This window comes from Azolla caroliniana, unplaced genomic scaffold (genome assembly GCF_043228905.1).
Source record: "Azolla caroliniana isolate FFs.n. ecotype wild unplaced genomic scaffold, voAzoCaro1.0.p SCAF_15, whole genome shotgun sequence".
Lineage (NCBI taxonomy): Eukaryota > Viridiplantae > Streptophyta > Polypodiopsida > Salviniales > Salviniaceae > Azolla > Azolla caroliniana.
The window spans coordinates 3032522-3050410 of NW_028230450.1; the positions used below are offsets into that span (position 1 = coordinate 3032522).

At 44.4% G+C, this 17889-nt stretch overlaps 1 protein-coding gene across 1 annotated transcript; it reads right to left on the reverse strand.

Annotated features, from left to right (window-relative positions):
• Window positions 1-7776: 7776 nt before the first annotated feature.
• On the reverse strand, window positions 7777-9420 carry LOC147854354 (uncharacterized). Its single transcript, XM_087331534.1, has 2 exons — window positions 8109-9420; window positions 7777-8015 (listed from the first exon to the last, which is right to left on the reverse strand). The coding sequence occupies exons 1-2, from the start codon at window positions 9418-9420 to the stop codon at window positions 7777-7779; spliced, it is 1551 nt and encodes a 516-aa protein (XP_087187660.1).
• Window positions 9421-17889: the final 8469 nt, after the last annotated feature.

Genomic DNA, 17889 nt, shown 5'->3' on the forward strand with positions numbered 1-17889 from the left:
TGAAATCAACATTTGAAATCCGATAGGCTAATCGGCGCATTCGTGTCCAATTCGGCCTAGTCAATCGATTGTAACATCTTCGGACAAAATCCGTCAATAAGTCGAAATCGATTCGACTCGTGTTCGAATCCGACTAGAACAATATCAGGTGAGCTAGTCGGCTACATTCCATCACCGTTTGTAGTCAACTCCCAACAGAGTCTAACAAGCCAACACAGATGGCATCAACATCCGAACCAAGGCTTGAATTGGACGGGTTAGTCTTTAAATTTTTTGACCAGCATTTTTTAAAGATGTATGTCATATGACATGAGAGTGCAAAAACTAACATGTCATTTGACATACAAGTTTTAATAATGAAAAGCTCTATATGATGCTTCATTATTATACATTTTATTACTATAGAAAGTACACAAAGATACACAAATAAACATAACTACCTCACAAAGATAATGAAATCATACAAAAAATCATACAAATTGAATACTTAATCATCATATATTTCTTAAAGCCCAAAAAATACAAAAAAATGTTTATCATACCGTTGTCGTGCCTTTTGGCTCCGGATCGTTGCGTGAGTCAGTTGGGAATCACTGAGGTTTTGGACTAGGAGAAAGAAGAATATGAGATAAGGCTAGTAATGAATAGGTAGAAAGAAGGGTAAGTTATGAATCTTGTGAATCCCACGAGTTTAGTGTATTTAATCAATATTTAGATAGTAGGAGACAATTTAGATGACAAATTCGTGAATCCCACGAATATATTATATTGGTCAATCCTTACAAAATAATCAACCCCCATATACATCTTTCTCTCCTCCTTATATAAGGATGGGAGAGACTAACCATAACTTCCTGCTTTTCTAAAGTGTTCATGCACACTAAATGTGCATGAGTTGCTTTTTCCACTATGCTTTTATTTCCTAGATATAGTGCTCATGCATGCTAGATGTGCACGAGTATTTTTTTGATTGGTTTATATTTTTCTTGTAAATAAAGTATTCACGCACTCAAAAAATGCATGATTTACCTTTTAATAAAGGTAGGCATAAATAAAATTCATATACCCATTAAATCTATATTTATAACACTTATGATAAGTTAATACAATGGTAAAGTTTTGGTTTATTTATATGGAGGTATAGGGTTCGAATCCTGCCCTATGCATGTAATAAATATTTTAATATTTTCTTTTATTTATATATATGTACTTAAATCGGATATATTATTTTTACATTTTTCACGCACTGTGCGGACTACACTACGACACTCGCCTCCTCCGAACCCGCACATCCTCCGGTATGTGCCGAAGTTCCCGATGCATGTTATTCGTCTTCATCCGTAGTATTCTCCGATTCTCCCCTTATGTCGACAACAAGTTGTAGTCCACTTTCTTCGCTTTCCGTATCACCGCGATCTTTGTCTAGTTGCTCCTCGATGTCGGTCTTATCTAGGGTTACATAGGGTTCTTCATCAGTCCGCTTCTTGAAAATCTTCACCTGTTTCCCCGCTATAGGCACCCGTAGTATTGTTCCATCCAACTCGCATAGTGGGTAAGTTCCATTGTCGAAAACTTTCCGAACCTCGTATGCCCCGAACCACCTTTTCGCGAACTTTCGGATCGTTGTATGTTGATGATCCCAACTATTGTCATAGACAATCACCCAATCTCCTTCTTCAATCTTCCGTGGTCGTAGTCGATGCTTTGTGTCAAATCGGCTTTTGTTCCGGAATCGTGCTTCCTATTGTTGGCGTGTTGCTTCCGTTATGTCTTCCGGTCTTCCCTCCAGTTGTTGTATCCGGACTGCTAGTAGTTCTTCTCGGATCATCTCTTCCTTCCACGACAGCACTGTCCATGTCGCAATTGCGGTTTCCGTCGGCATTACCGGTGCTTGTCCGGTCATGAGTTCGGCTGGCATAAAACTGGTCACGGAACTATGCGTCGTACGATCCGCCCATAGTGCATGCGGGAGCATCTGCGACCAATCCTTCACCCTTCCGTCGCATGCTTTTGCAAGTGCTTTGACGATTGGACTATGTCCTCATTCGATCTTCCCGTTGGCTTCCGGATTGTATGTCGTTGTTAGTGTTAACCAAACTCCATGTTTGGTGAAGAATTCCCTAGCTTTCTCATAGTCGAGTTCTCCCCGATCCGCAATCACTTGTCCTACGCACCCGTACTTGCAAAACACTTCTTCCAAAAGAAATTGGCATACCACAGAACATGTTTTCCTCCGTAGGGCTCGACCTTCTACTTGGTTTGTGATATCTTCCCAACCTAACACCAAGTACTTCTTTTGTCTGATCCCGGTTGGCATGGCTACAATGTTGACCATCCATTTGAAGTTGATTGTTGGTGCGAATGTCAGATGTAACTCATCTCGGTGTCGAACCCCGGAGTAGACTTGGCATTTCTCGCAGCTTTCCGTGAACTCCGTGACATCTTTGTACATATTCTTCCACCAATGTCTTTGCTTGATCTTCACAAATGTTGCCCATGTTCCCCGATGTCCAGCACAATCAGATTCGTGAAATTCAGACATTATCTGGTTTCGTTGCTCTTTTATCCCGACTACTCGAAATGGTATGCCATCCGGTCTTTTCGGCTCCCTCCATATTAATCCATTTTTCAAGAAGAACTTTCGGACTTGCCGCTTCTTACTTCGGATCTCGGCTCTCTTCACTTTATTGTTCGATGATTCCTCGATTTCTTGTAGCACTTTCCCGATCAACAAGCTTTCTCCTTCGTATTCTTCTTCCCGGAATTCTCGGATTACATTCACCCGGCATATGTGCTCCGAAGCAAAGTAGTCTTCGGAAACTTCTTCATTATCGGATTCGGTTATGTCGTCTCCGAACCGCGCCCTTGATAGCATATTCGCTACCGCATTGTCTTTTCCGGAGGTGTTTCGTACCTCCGGATTAAGTGACTTAACATATGCAATCCACCTTAGCATAGCCACATCCGGTATAGTACAACACCGCATCATCCCGAGTATCGGAAGACAATCCGTTTCGATCACTACTTTGGCTCCAATCAAATAATCTCGATTCGATTTGGTTGCCGACACGACTCCCCATAATTCTCTTTTTACTTGTGCATACCCGTGTTGCCTTTCGTTGAGAACCTTTGCTCCGAATCGGATCCGATATTGCGAACCATCCGAGTCGGCTTGATTGATGACCCATCCGATTCCGGTTGGACTTGTGTCAACCGTTACTATGACCGGTCGGTCATAGCTCGGCTTCTTAAGTGATTCCGCCCTTCGTAATGTTTTCTTAAGCTTCTTCATGGCTTTGGTATGTTCCGGTCTCCATTCGAACTTCTTACCCTTCCGCAACAAGTGATAGAGTGGGTCCGCAATATGTGCATAGTGCGGAATCCATATGTGATAGAATGCACATGCTCCAAGAAACCTTCGGACTTCGGATTGTGACTCGTATACTTCTTTCATAGCTTGAATCGCATCAATTTTGGTTGGTGACGGTCTTCGGCTGTAGGACCCACATAGATGTCCGACTACCAATATTTCTTCTTGTCTGAATGTCGATTTCTCTCCGGAAAGTGTTAGGTGCACATCTTCTAACTTTCGTAGCACTTTCTCGCAATCGCGAATATGGTCGACTACGAACTGTCGGCATCCCCGATCATCCATAGTCTCATCTTTTTCTTCCACCGCACATCCTTTCATCCGAATGTCATCTAGGAACGACATCGTTATCTCCGGAATGCAATCTTGAAGCACCTTGTTCATTGCATTCATCATATGTGCGACCGAGTTCGTTGCACCTTGTGGTAGTGTGCACATACGGACTAATCATATCGGTGTTCGCATGGTAGTGATGTCTCGGCTCTCCACGGCTAGTTGGAATTGGTCATACCCGACCGGAGTATAGGTCTTCGATGGAGTATATCGTGCATCCGGAAAATGCTTCTGCAAATTTGTTCACTATCGGACCGACTCCGGAGTTTCGGATCGTGACCTTGTTCAACGGTTGCAAGTCTTGAATAAACCGGAGTCACCCATTCTTCTTCGGAACCGTAAACCATCGATTTGAGTACGGAGCATTTGATGGCTCTAGAATCCCCATCGCCACCTTCTCCTTGAGCAAGTCGATGACTTTCGGAATATGCGCACGTGGCACCGGAATCGGCTTCAGGTTCCACGACACATGATCAATCGTGAAGATCACCATCGGTTACACTATCTTCGGATCAACACACCCTATCTCCTTCGATGTGAATACAAATGTTTTTCCATGTTGTTCCAACATCTCACGAAACCGTTCTTCTTCTTTTTGTAAGAGGAAACCACCTCCACCGATTCGAAGGTTTTTCTGGGTCTCATCTATGAAGGCATGTCCGATATCCACGGACTTTCGAAGTGTCAAGTCTCCCGAGACTTCTTTCCTCTTTTGTTCGCTATCGGCGGGTAGTGGTCCCGCGGCCGGTTTCACTTTCTTCTCCACGGTCTTGTATTTCGCACTTACCATTCCTTCTTCTTTGCGGAGCACATCCGGCCCCATTTTAACAATGATCTCGTACATCTCGACCGATTCCACCAGAACTACCTGGTCTCCCTGGCTAGTTTCTTTCGCAAGCTCTTCAAGCCGTTGTAGCGTGCTCCCATAGAACACTTCTTCAACTACTCCAACGATTTCTTCGTCTTCTTTTATTATTGATGCCGACCGTAAACTATCCTCTACTTTTCTGTATTCTTTCTTCATTCCTTCGGTTATGGCCATGTACGTAGATGCCCCATTCAGACCAATTCGTACTTGTTTTGCTCCAAGAGTTTTCTTCCTGTGTGGGGTATCAAGGCTTCTTGGACTATCACTTCCCCACTTCGCAACAGTCTGCTCTAAAAATCCATCTTTGTTTGGGACAAGAGCTCCCTCTTGTTCCTTTCATGATTCGCAGGCACTATTAGGAATTGGACGGATTTCCCTCCGCTTTGACTCCGAATTCGTGCGAAAGCCGCACCGCTATCGAGCACCTTTGTCTCCATCCATGATGCCGTGATAAAGGGTTGCCCGAGGATCACGGAGTGTGAGACCTCATCTTGCACGAAAAAATTTTGGTCTATCTCTACATCTCTGATCTTCACCGTCACATCCGGACAAGCCGCAAATAGGTCTTATGTTGCTTTAGTGGCTACCCGGATCTTCCATCCATGATTAGTGTTAATAGGCCACTTCCCTTTCCAGTAGAACTCCTTGAACATCAAGTTGATCTCCGATCCGTGATCAATCAATGTAGGTCTTCTATTGCTTTAGTGGTTGCCCGAATCTTCCATCCATGATTAGTGTTAATAGGCCACTTCCCTTTCCGGTAGAACTTCTTTGACATCAAGTTGATCTCCGATCCGTGATCAATCAATGCTAGCACGGGCTCTTTGATGTTGCCGATTTGGACCGGAGTCTCTGTAGTTGCACGTGCCCAATTTGGCTTTGTGTAGTGGAAGTTCGGAATTTCGTCCTCCAATTCGGTGTCATTCATTAAAACAGTATTTGCATTCACCCTTGGAGCATTTTCCTCCGTACTTTGTCTTTTTCTCTTCATGAGATCCACAAGAAGATCGTGGAACTCCTTCTTCGCTATTCTGAGTAATTCCCGAAGCGAAAATTCTACCTGGCTATCAAGGATTCTCTCCTCGAACACCTTTTTCAAGTCCGTTTGTTGTTCGATGTCCGAGGCAAGCTTGAATGCCGGAATTTTCTTTTCTTTTCCCTTCCCTCCAGAGTTCCAGCTTTCTAGTGTCTTCGATGGTCCGGCCGCATCATCCGTGCACCGTCATTTCTCGTCTATATACACTTCATGCAATTGACATAAGGCGTACGCGCTACTCTTATCAACGGGGCACTCCCATCCCGTAGCTTCATAGATGCCTTCCGCGGTGCTTCGGATCTCATTGGAGTCAGTTTTCTTGGGGTTTTCTAGCACATCCGGCCAAAAAGACGCCTTTGCTCCCGATGACTCACCCACACTTATTCCCGCAGTTGTCGAATAATTACCTTTCGCCGCTATTTCCTCCTCTAGGACATTCTTCATGCCGCTTTCCGAAAGTTCAGTCGGAGTGGCTTCCAAGAGTCCATCGAATGAATCTGATTTCCCTTTTAGTAGATAAGATCTCGTCGTAACGCCTCCTTGTGCTCATCGCAATCCCTCCAATCATGTTCAGTGTTATCATCCGACTTCTTCACCATCGCGATTTTTAGATTCTCCATCTCCTTCAGCAACTGCTCCACCGTGGTTGCGTCGAATACCTTCTCGGTCGTAGTCTCTCAAGCCCGCGGTTGATGGTCTTCCAATCCGGATCTCAGTTTCAGAATCGGTTCCAAAACCCTCTTTTCTTCGTTAGCAAGCCATTGCCCCCTCTTTGTGTATTGTGCAACGATATCTCGCACGTTATCCCATGTATCGGTGAGGCCACTCTCGGTGGTCGTGTCCTCCAAAAGCACTCCAAGTTCTTTCCAGTCCTAGATGTCCACGGCTCGTAGGAACATGATCACTTTGTCCGGTGCGAGGATAGCTTGATCTCTCGCAGACAACCTCCCGAACCAACTTTCGAATGCCGAAAACACATTGAGGACCTTCATCCCCTTGTCCGGTGTTTCCACCCAATCTTCGAATCCTCTCCTCATTGCCTTGGACGAGTCCTCGATGGCGAACGTGGTCTTTAGGGCCACTTCAAATGCTTCCCATGTCGGATTCTGTTGTCGTATCCCATGGATACTCCCTTGAAGACCGTCGGTCGCCACCCGGTTGAAAATGTCACTTGTAATCCTTTCGAAATTCCGCACTGTAGCATTTCCGCCTTGTAATCTCGCAAATACCGTGACACATCTTTCCCTTTGAATTGCCCATTCCGTTGCACAAGCCGCTCTACTGCCGCCACAATCTCCGACATTGTACGTTGTTCTTGTAGCATCCACTCAAACATCGTCATCATGTTGTTAGCCTCTGGTTGAATTTCCATCTCCTTGCCACCCGGTTTCACGTCGGGTTCACCACTTGTGTCGTGCCTTTCGGTTCCAGATCGTTGCGTGAGTCGGGTGGGAACCACTAAGGTTTTGACTAGGAGAAAGAAGAATATGAGATAAGGCTAGTAATGAATAGGTAGAAAGAGAGGTAAGTTATGAATCTCGTGAATCCCACGAGTTTAGTGTATTTAATCAATATTTAGATAGTAGGAGACAATTTAGATGACAAATTCGTGAATCCTACGAATATATTATATTGGTCAATCCTTACAAAATAATCAACCCCCATATACATCTTTCTCTCCTCCTTATATAAGGATGGGAGAGACTAACCATAACTTCCTGCTTTTCTAAAGTGTTCATGCACACTAAATGTGCATGAGTTGCTTTTTCCACTATGTTTTTATTTCCTAGATATAGTGCTCATGCACGCTAGATGTGCACGAGTATTTTTTTGATTGGTTTATATTTTTCTTGTAAATAAAGTATTCACGCACTTAAAAAATGCATGATTTACCTTTTAATAAAGGTAGGCATAAATAAAAGTCTTATATCTATTAAATCTATATTTATAATACTTATGATTAGTTAATACAATGGTAAAGTTTTGGTTTATTTACATGAAGGTACAGGGTTCGAATCCTGCCCTATGCATGTAATAAATATTTTAATATTTTCTTTTATTTATATATATGTACATAAATCGAATATATTATTTTTACATTTTTCACGTAGTGTGCAAACTACACTACGACACCGTGACTCCTCATATTAAGCATTGTACAATATGAGTCTACTTCAATGATACTATCCTTCTCTCCTTCTCTTCAAACCAAAGGTTAAATATATCCCTCCAACAAATGTTTGATGTCTCTAGAGCATTCAAGGATATAAACATCAAAGTATCTAAAGTTTCCAAAGATAAACCATTTCTAATATCATTTTTTATGATATTTTGACGTGAAAAGCCTCGTTCACATGCAACTGTACTAATAGGAATAGTCATAATAGTTGTCACAATTGCATAATACCCTGAAATAATTGCCACCAAGATTGTGCTTTGCAACAAATATCCCATGCATGATGCATTCCTCTTCCTTTAGAAGTTCTAACTAACAAGCATACCAACAAAATTTTCTCGTTCATTGAAGCATCTTTTCATGTCAACAATTTCCCTATCAATATTAAACTTCCCAATAAGTTTGTGCAACCATTCGTTTGTCTTTTTCTCTCTTTCATTTTCCTCAATGGGATATGAAGATGGATTGAACAACTTTACAACATTGAAAAATGTAACATCCGAGAAACAATTGTTTAAGGCATCAATAACATGTTGGACAAAGTCTTTTCCAATGCTAATGCATTCCTCCAAACTATCAATTTCCTCATTACCATGAAACATATTCAAGTTGAAATCGCTATCTTCATTCTCACTATCAAGACCACTCATTAGGCTTCTCGATCGTTTTGTTACCTCCTTTGGGTTTGGAATTGGTATAAACTTCAATGGATGTGAATGAGTAACATTATTACCTCCAATATATGTGAGTATGCCATCTTTCACATTAGATAGAAATTTTGGAAGAAACATAGACCCGGTGCCAAATGATTCAAAAGATAAATATCGTATTTGAAGTTTCTCATGGATGATATCCAAGTGAACACCAATCATAGTTACATCCATTAATTCCCTTTGGAACTGCTCATTTAATTTATTTAATTCCACAAGAATATCTGCCAATAGGTGTAACATAAATTGCACTTGAAATATAGTAGCATACTTGTACCATTTTTTCTCATGTTTTTCCCATTGTTCTAAAATTACAGGCATAAGTGTAACTAGTCTCTCCATTACTTGGCCTCGAGATAACCATCTTATGGAGTGAATTTGAAGCACCTTCAAATCACCCTTCCCATGTCGTTTCATTATTTCTTTTAGCTCCTTGTGTCTATTAGTTGACTTTTCCAACCAAGAGTATACTTTATTTGCAAATGGATCAAGGAAGTTAAACACATGTGCATGAGACATTATAGATGCATATTTTATGGCAAGTGCTTCATGATGTGCAATGCAATGCACTCCCAAAATATTAGTCATCATGGATTGAAACTTAGAAATTGCATTGTTGTTCTTCCCTATCATAGATGATGCCCCATCACTTGCAAAAGCCACTAGTTTTTTTAAATCGAAATTGCTCTCCAAAATGAATTCATTGATAGTATTATAGATATCTTCAGCTTTAACATTTTCCACCGGAAGAAGACACACAAATTTACAATGTGGCTCCCCTTTGCCACCTTCACTTAAGTACAAGACATAGATAATGAGGTGTTTTACCAATGTACGATCAATGCTTTCATCAATCAAGATGGAGAAAAATGGACTTCCACGAATTTTATCATACAAGAGTTTTCTTGTGTGGTTCTTAATTGCCATTAAGAATTCTCTTGTAGATTTAGCATTAGCATAAGCACCATATTCATTTGAGGCCGAGGCATTTGGAGTACCAAGTTCTCTTTGTAACTTACATTATTTTACATATTTCTCTAATGGAATATCATTGTGTGAATGTTAATGTGCAGAAGCGTTAGACAGAACCGGCTCAGCCGGATAGCAACAGAGAATAAGATGAAGGTTTAATGGAGAAGCTTAATACACATAGAGTATACACGGGAGAGACAGAGAGAGCAGAACGTAAACGTTGATTCAAAATGTAAAGAATCGGATATTATTCTTGTGAAGCGGAAGAGATGTGAGTTATGTGTGTGTATGAGAGAGACAGAGTGTGTGAGTGAGTGAGTGAGTGAGAGAGACAAGGAGTAAGACACAGAGAATACGCAAGGTAAAGTATATTAACAAAGGAGAAAGACTCAACAACATACAAGGTGGGAGGAGGGTGCTTTATATAGTCACCCTCTCTCTTCATTAACTACAAGACTCATGGAGCATGGGGAATGTGAAAGCTCATAAGTTATGTGTTATTGGGTTCAACCCCCTACATTCCATTGTGTCTTCCATCGTGTCCATGACATTATCACGAATGACCTCTGAAGCATACTGTAAATGTGTAACCAATCCCATGTGGCGTCCGAAATGGGGTAACCTTTCCATAAGACCAAATATTGGAGTTGTCGACGACGATAGCGGGAGTCAAGGATTGGTCAACCTCATATTCGTCCCCCATCGACAATTCCATAGGTGGCGATGGAGGAGGTTGTCGTTGTTGGGATTACGGTCCCTCCGGATGGGATGGTCGGATGTCCGGGAATCGGGAATGAAGACCCGGTTCCGGAGCCGGATGATGAAGACCCGGTTCTGGATCCGGATGATGAAGACCCCGGCTACGGAGCCGGATGACGAATGTACCCGGAGAGAGATCCGGATGCGGGGACATATTTGTGAATATGTTTGCCAAGGGCCCTCGAGGCTATATTTGTAAATAGCCCGAAAGTCATATGTGTATAAATATGACTTAGGGCAAACAGTTTTATGTTGCTGCTGTAAGTTGTTGCTTCTTGTGTATTGCCACTCTTAGCTGAGAAAGAGAGTGAAGAGAGCAGCCGAGAGAGAGAGAGAGACGAAGAGGTCGTTGCCTCTGTGTATTACCGCCGCCTGTGGCGAAGACAGTGAGCTCAAGGTTGTTGCCTTGTAGCTTCACCATTGTACATCTCTGTTTATAGTGATAGTTGGAGTTTGAGGACTCCCGTGGTTTTTCCCATTTAGGGTTTTCCACGTAAAACATCCTGTGCACTCTTCTCTCTATTGTCTTCGTGCATTTTCTATTTCCTGTTTTCTGTGAGTTGATCCTATTCCTCGGTTGTGGCCGAGCACTGTGTTTAACAAAGTGGTATCAGAGCGACGGTAACACAGAAAATGGAAGGCGGCGGTAGTGGGCCTCCGGGCATGATGGTGTTGAACTCACAGAACTACGCCGACTGGAAGATAAAGATGGAAGACCTTCTCATCGTCCGAGACCTGTATGAACCGATCGACAATGCCGAGATACCCAAGGGGGTAATAGAGTCGGAGTGGAAGCTCCTGAACCGGAAAGCCGTAGTGACGATCCGGCAATATGTCGATGTAAGTGTCCTGCAACATGTGGCGAACGATACGAACGCCTATGAGATGTGGCAGAAGCTGTCCGGACTGTATGAGAGGAAGAATGCTCTGACCCGGACCTCCCTGATGAGGAAGATAGTGAATCTTAAGTACCGGGACGGCGAGAGCATGGTCGAACACGTCAGCACGTTCATGGGATTCGTGAATCAGCTTGCGGCGATCAAGTTCCCGTTGGATGACGCAATGCAAGCCATCATGCTGATGTGTACCCTTCCGGAGAGCTGGGAGAACTTGGTAGTTACTCTCAGCACCTCCTGTAAGGAAGAGAACTTGTCTTTACTAACGGTAAAGACAAGTATTCTAAATGAAGAAGCGCGTCGGAGAGACAAAGAACCGGCCTCCGACTCGAAGGCGCTGCTTACCGAATCGGAACGGGGAAGACAACGGAACCGGAGTCCGCAAAGACGGGAGAAGTCGGGGACACGGTCGCAGTCGAGGGGAAGACCTACATGCTTCTACTGTGGGAAGCCGGGGCACTTCCAGAAGAACTGTCGGCATTTCCGGAAAGACAACGGAACCGACGGTACCGATTCGAAGAAGTCACCGGAGCGAAACGGTGCATACCGGGGAGCCACGGACCGGAGAGGTCCGGATCGGCGAGGGCAGGACCGGAAAGGAACGACGGCACTCGCGGCAAGTGAAGAAGAGATAATGCTCATTACCGAAGAGAGGGAGCTGAACCTTGCCGGTGAAGAGATGACCTGGGTGGTCGATTCCGGAGCGTCGTTCCACCTGACCCCGGAGAAGAAATACTTCTCATCCTACACAGCCGGTGAGCACGGCTGTGTCCGGATGGGAAATGAAGGTACATGCCGGATTGCCGGCATAGGAGACGTGTGGCTGATGACATCAACCGGATGCAAGATGCTGCCGAAGGATGTCCGACACGTTCCGGAGGTTCGGTTGAACCTGATTTCGGCCGGGAGGCTAGACGATGAAGGCTACACGGGTAGCATCCGGAACGGTGTCATGAAGTTCAGCAAAGGGAGCCTGATAGTGGCTCGGGCCCGGAAGGTCAACACACTGTACCTGATGAATTCCCAGCTATGTCCGGAGGAGCTGAACGTGGCAGCTGACACTGCCGGTGAGCTGTGGCACAAGAGACTGTGCCACATGAGCGAGAAGGGGATGAAGAGGCTTGCCGAAGACAGCCTGATACCGGTACAGCACGTACACCTGGGGAAGTGTACCGACTGTCTGGCCGGTAAGCAAAACCGGACCTCCTTCCGCTCAAGACCACCGATGAGACGTAGTGTACCATTGGAGTTGGTGCACACTGACGTGTGTCAAGTAGAAACGAAGTCACATGGCGGAGCCCAGTACTTCGTGACATTCATTGATGACCACAGCCGGAAGCTGTGGACGGCACCGTTGAAGACAAAGGACCAAGTGTTGTGCGTCTTCAAAGAACTCCACGCGAGAGTGGAAAGGGAATCCGGCAAGAAGCTGAAAGCGATACGAGCGGATAACGGAGGGGAATACCGGGGGCAGTTCGAGGAGTACTGTCGCTCGAAGGGAATCCGGCTCGAGTTTACTGTGCCGAAGACGCCGGAACTGAACGGGCTGGCCGAGAGGATGAACTGGACCATAATGGAGAGGGTCCGGAGTATGCTGGCGCATGCGAAATTACCCAAGGGGTTTTGGGCTGAGGCAATGTCGACGGCGACATACGTGATAAACAGATCACCCTCAGTACCTTTGGACGGAGACACGCCGCAGAGAGTGTGGACTGGTAGGGAAGTATCCTACCGGCATCTGAAGGTGTTCGGGTGTCTCGCATATGTGCATGTGGCAAAGGACCGGAGAGGAAAGCTAGATCCAAAGACCCGGCCATGCATATTCCTCGGTTACGGCGATGACGAGTTCGGCTACCGAGTATGGGACCCGGTCGACAAAAAGATATTCCGGAGTCGTGATATCCTCTTCATGGAGGACAAGACGCTCGCCGACTGGGAGTCGGAGAAGAAGATGAAGAGCTCCAAGTCGACCGGTGAGGATCAACTCTACGAGGAGTAGTCCCGACCGGCAAGGGACCGGTTAGCACTCGAAGATCCGGCCGAAGATGGTGAAGAAACAGAACCGGCCGAGGAAGATGAAACTGATACCGGAACCGGCCCCGATCCCGAAATGGTTTCGGATGAAGAGGAAACGGAGGAGCCGGTTACCGAAGCTCCGGAACGGAGATACCCTCTAAGAGAGAGAAGGGCCCCCCGGAGATTTCCGGAACCAGAGCACGTGCTGCTAACCGACGAGGGGGAGCCGGAGAGTTTTGAAGAAGCAAAGCTTGACACCCATAGCCGCAGGTGGTTAAGTGCCATGCAGGAGGAGATGAATTCCCTGCATGAGAACCACACATATGAACTTGTGGAGTTGCCGAAAGGAAAGCGGGCACTTCGAAACAAGTGGGTGTTCAAGCTGAAACCGGGAGATGCCGGAAACCCCCCGAGATACAAAGCCAGGATCGTGGTGAAGGGGTTCCAGCAGAAGAAGGGCGTCGACTTCGACGAGATATTTGCCCCGGTAGTGAAGATGACCTCCATCCGGACGATGTTGAGCATAGCGGCAAGCATGGACCTCGAGGTAGAACAGATGGACGTGAAGACGGCATTCCTTCACGGTGACCTCGAAGAAGAGATCTACATGCAGCAACCGGAAGGATTCGAGAAGAAAGGGAAGGAGCACCTGGTATGCCGGTTGAAGAAGAGCCTTTACGGACTGAAGCAGGCTCCCCGGCAATGGTACCGGAAGTTCGACTCTTTCATGACCGACGAAGGGTACCACAAAACGCAGTCCGATCACTGCGTGTTTGTGAAGAAGTTCGAAGGAGGAGACTTTCTAATACTCCTCCTGTACGTGGACGACATGTTGATCGTCGGACGGGACCAGGTCAAGATACGGATGCTGAAGAAAGCGCTTCACCGAACCTTCTCAATGAAGGACCTGGGTCCGGCGAGGCAAATACTAGGGATGCACATCATCCGGGACCGGAAGAAGAAGCAGTTGTGGCTATCACAGGAGAAGTACGTGACAAAGGTGCTTCACCGGTTCAACATGTCGGAAGCAAGACCGGTCGGGTCAACCCTCCCGGCAAACTGCAAGTTGTCCAGCAAGCAAAGCCCCAAGACAAAGGCTGAGAAGGAGGACATGATGAAAGTACCATATGCCTCTGCCGTAGGAAGCTTGATGTACGCAATGGTGTGTACAAGACCGGACATAGGATATGCAGTCGGAGTGGTGAGCCGGTACATGAGCAATCCCGGCAAGGAGCACTGGAACGCGGCCAAGTGGATACTCCGATACCTGAAGGGCACGGCAAACGTGTGCCTCCGATTCGGCTTCGGTAAGCCCGAACTCAACGGCTTTACCGATTCGGATATGTCGGCTGATGCAGATACCAGCCGGTCCACATCAGGGTATGTGATGACGTATGCAGGGGGAGCTGTTTCGTGGCAGTCGAGGCTGCAGAAGACGGTTGCGTTGTCAACCACGGAGGCGGAGTACATGGCGGCTGTTGAAGCCGGCAAGGAAATAATATGGATGAAGGACTTCATTAGAGAGCTCGGTATCCGGCAGGAGGAGTACCGACTCTACTGCGACAGTCAGAGTGCCATCCACCTTGCGAAGAACGCGGCCTATCACTCCCGGACGAAGCACATCCAGCGAAGATATCACTGGATCCGGGAAAGGATAGAAGACCAGGAGTTCGTGCTGACGAAGATCCACACGGACGAGAACGGGTCAGATATGCTGACCAAAGTGCTCACGCCTGACAAGCTGGAAGCGTGCCGGAAGAGGGTCGGACTGGAAAGACATCCCATGCCGAAGTGAAGGGGGAGTTTGTTGGGATTACGGTCCCTCCGGATGGGATGGTCGGATGTCCGGGAATCGGGAATGAAGACCCGGTTCCGGAGCCGGATGATGAAGACCCGGTTCCGGATCCGGATGATGAAGACCCCGGCTACGGAGCCGGATGACGAATGAACCCGGCTACGGAGCCGGATGATGAAGACCCCGGCTACGGAGCCGGATGACGAATGTACCCGGAGAGAGATCCGGATGCGGGGACATATTTGTGAATATGTTTGCCAAGGGCCCTCGAGGCTATATTTGTAAATAGCCCGAAAGTCATATGTGTATAAATATGACTTAGGGCAAACAGTTTTATGTTGCTGCTGTAAGTTGTTGCTTCTTGTGTATTGCCACTCTTAGCTGAGAAAGAGAGTGAAGAGAGCAGCCGAGAGAGAGAGAGAGACGAAGAGGTCGTTGCCTCTGTGTATTACCGCCGCCTGTGGCGAAGACAGTGAGCTCAAGGTTGTTGCCTTGTAGCTTCACCATTGTACATCTCTGTTTATAGTGATAGTTGGAGTTTGAGGACTCCCGTGGTTTTTCCCATTTAGGGTTTTCCACGTAAAACATCCTGTGCACTCTTCTCTCTATTGTCTTCGTGCATTTTCTATTTCCTGTTTTCTGTGAGTTGATCCTATTCCTCGGTTGTGGCCGAGCACTGTGTTTAACAGTCGTCTCGGAATTCGAGGAGGGAAACATGAAAAACATTGTGAATCTTGAATGTTGGAGGAAGTGCTAACCAGAAGGCGATTGGGTTGATACGCTTAATGATACGGAAGGGGCCTAGTCTTTTGTAGTCCAATTTTGTACAAGGACATGTGGTGCCGATGTGGCGACGTAACAGCCAAACCATGTCCCCGACTGCAAACGTCTGTGCAGCCAAGCAATGTCGGTCCGCTTGATCTTTATACTGGCCCGGGGCCTCCACTATATATAAAGAGGTTATATCATGTGCGTTCGCGACACCTTTTATAAACCCCTTATACGTATGTTTTTTACTATTTTAGATACCCTTCTATAAAAATATGGTTAATAAAAATACCCCTTAGTGCCAATATATATTTTGACAACAACTCATTTTAAATGCCCTTACATAGAAGACACATGTATGTTTTGTACATATGTGTATGTATGTATTATATTGTATTGCATATGTTGTATATATTTTATGTATGTATGTGTTATGTGTGTGTTCATATGTATGTATTGCATTGCATGTATGTATTGTATTACATATTTATTTATGTATATATTATATTGTATGTGTGGTATATCTTAGTTGTATAACATGTGTGTATGTATCTATGTGTTATGTGTGTGTGTGTAGGGGTTCGTGTCTATTTGCACCTAATTCATAGATATTCTTTTACTAATAAAGACTCAAGCGTTCATTATTTGGTTTGATAGTTATTCTATATTTAAACTTCATGAAATTTCATCAACAATCATCATGAATACCCCATCACTACAAGTTCCTTCAAATGCTCAATAACTTCTCACATCATAACATTATTTAACGAGGAAGAGATTAATATATGAATAATTCAATATGTGAAGCTTATTAAGCATATCTGTGCTACATGGGTCAAGCCACATTTACCATACATATCAATCACACTATTGGCAATACAACACCTCTTTCTAATACACCTTTTCCTATAGTTTGCAACATGCAAAACCAACTTGCTATAAAAATGACATAGCTACAGTTCAAATAATGTTTCAAACAAACAATAATTCATTAGACGAGAGGAAAGTAATATATTACAACACATGCAATGATTTATTTATCAATCTCCTTCCTTTACAACAAGTAGAAATGAGGACCTTGCATTCTCCTAATGATGTAGCACCAAGAAAGATGAATACAATGTTCGGTGATAATAAAAACCCACAGACACAGTTAGTGAAGATTAAACACCCACTCGATGAATAAACACCCACTTGGCTTTAGAAATGTTCCTAATAAATGACAACCACCAAATCCAAAAAGTCATGAAAGGAATGAAGACCATCCATACTTATTATAGAACAAAAGGCAATCATAGGAAGAAATGCATGCTTCGACCTCCCTTGATAGTTAGCCTCAAAACAAACTCATGGTATGAGAGCCTTGATGGTGCATTCTTAGCATAACTGAACACCAAAATAAAAACTAGTTAGATGTGAAGCCTAGTCTCAAGTATTGAAAGCTCCATATCCTTAAATACAAAGATGTCATATAGAAAAGCAATTAAGCACAATGAGCCTTTGATGAAAATATCCAATTAACTCAACACCTCCATCACCACACATAGTACATGAATATTTGTTGTTGTGCTCTCTTATAAATAACCCATTATTTTTCTTCCATTTGAAATAATGAAAAGAAAACAAATATTTGAAGAAAAAACTTCAAACAAATGGGACAAAACTCCCATATTAGTTAAATAAGAGTTTTAAGAGAAAAAATTTGGAATAAGCAAAATATCATCTCCCTCTATACTTTCCTTTCCAACCATTTCATTCTTATTTTTGCATACTTCTCTAATAGAAAGAAAGACATAGATCATAAGCAAAAACCCTAGTCATAATAGTAAATTTTGTCGGTTTTTTGTTTCACTTTTACAATAACTAATCAAAAGTTACGTCGAGCTAAGCTTTCTCCCACTTCAATGACTTAACGATTTCCCATGTGAAGTCGGGGTCATCACGACAAAAGTGACCATATGTAGGGGTCTTCTGGTAATGTTTGTTTCAACCTCTGCGAAGGTAGAGGTGGATAGCCATAATCTAAGGTCGAAAATCATTGGGATTAGGGTTTCCTGAAGTAAAACAATTTCTCATCATTTCATTTCAATTTCAAGAATAAAAAGGAAACACAATGAATACATTTTCCTAAACTATTATACATTCCTTGACCAATATGCACAATCATTGGGGATTAGGGTTTCCTGAAGT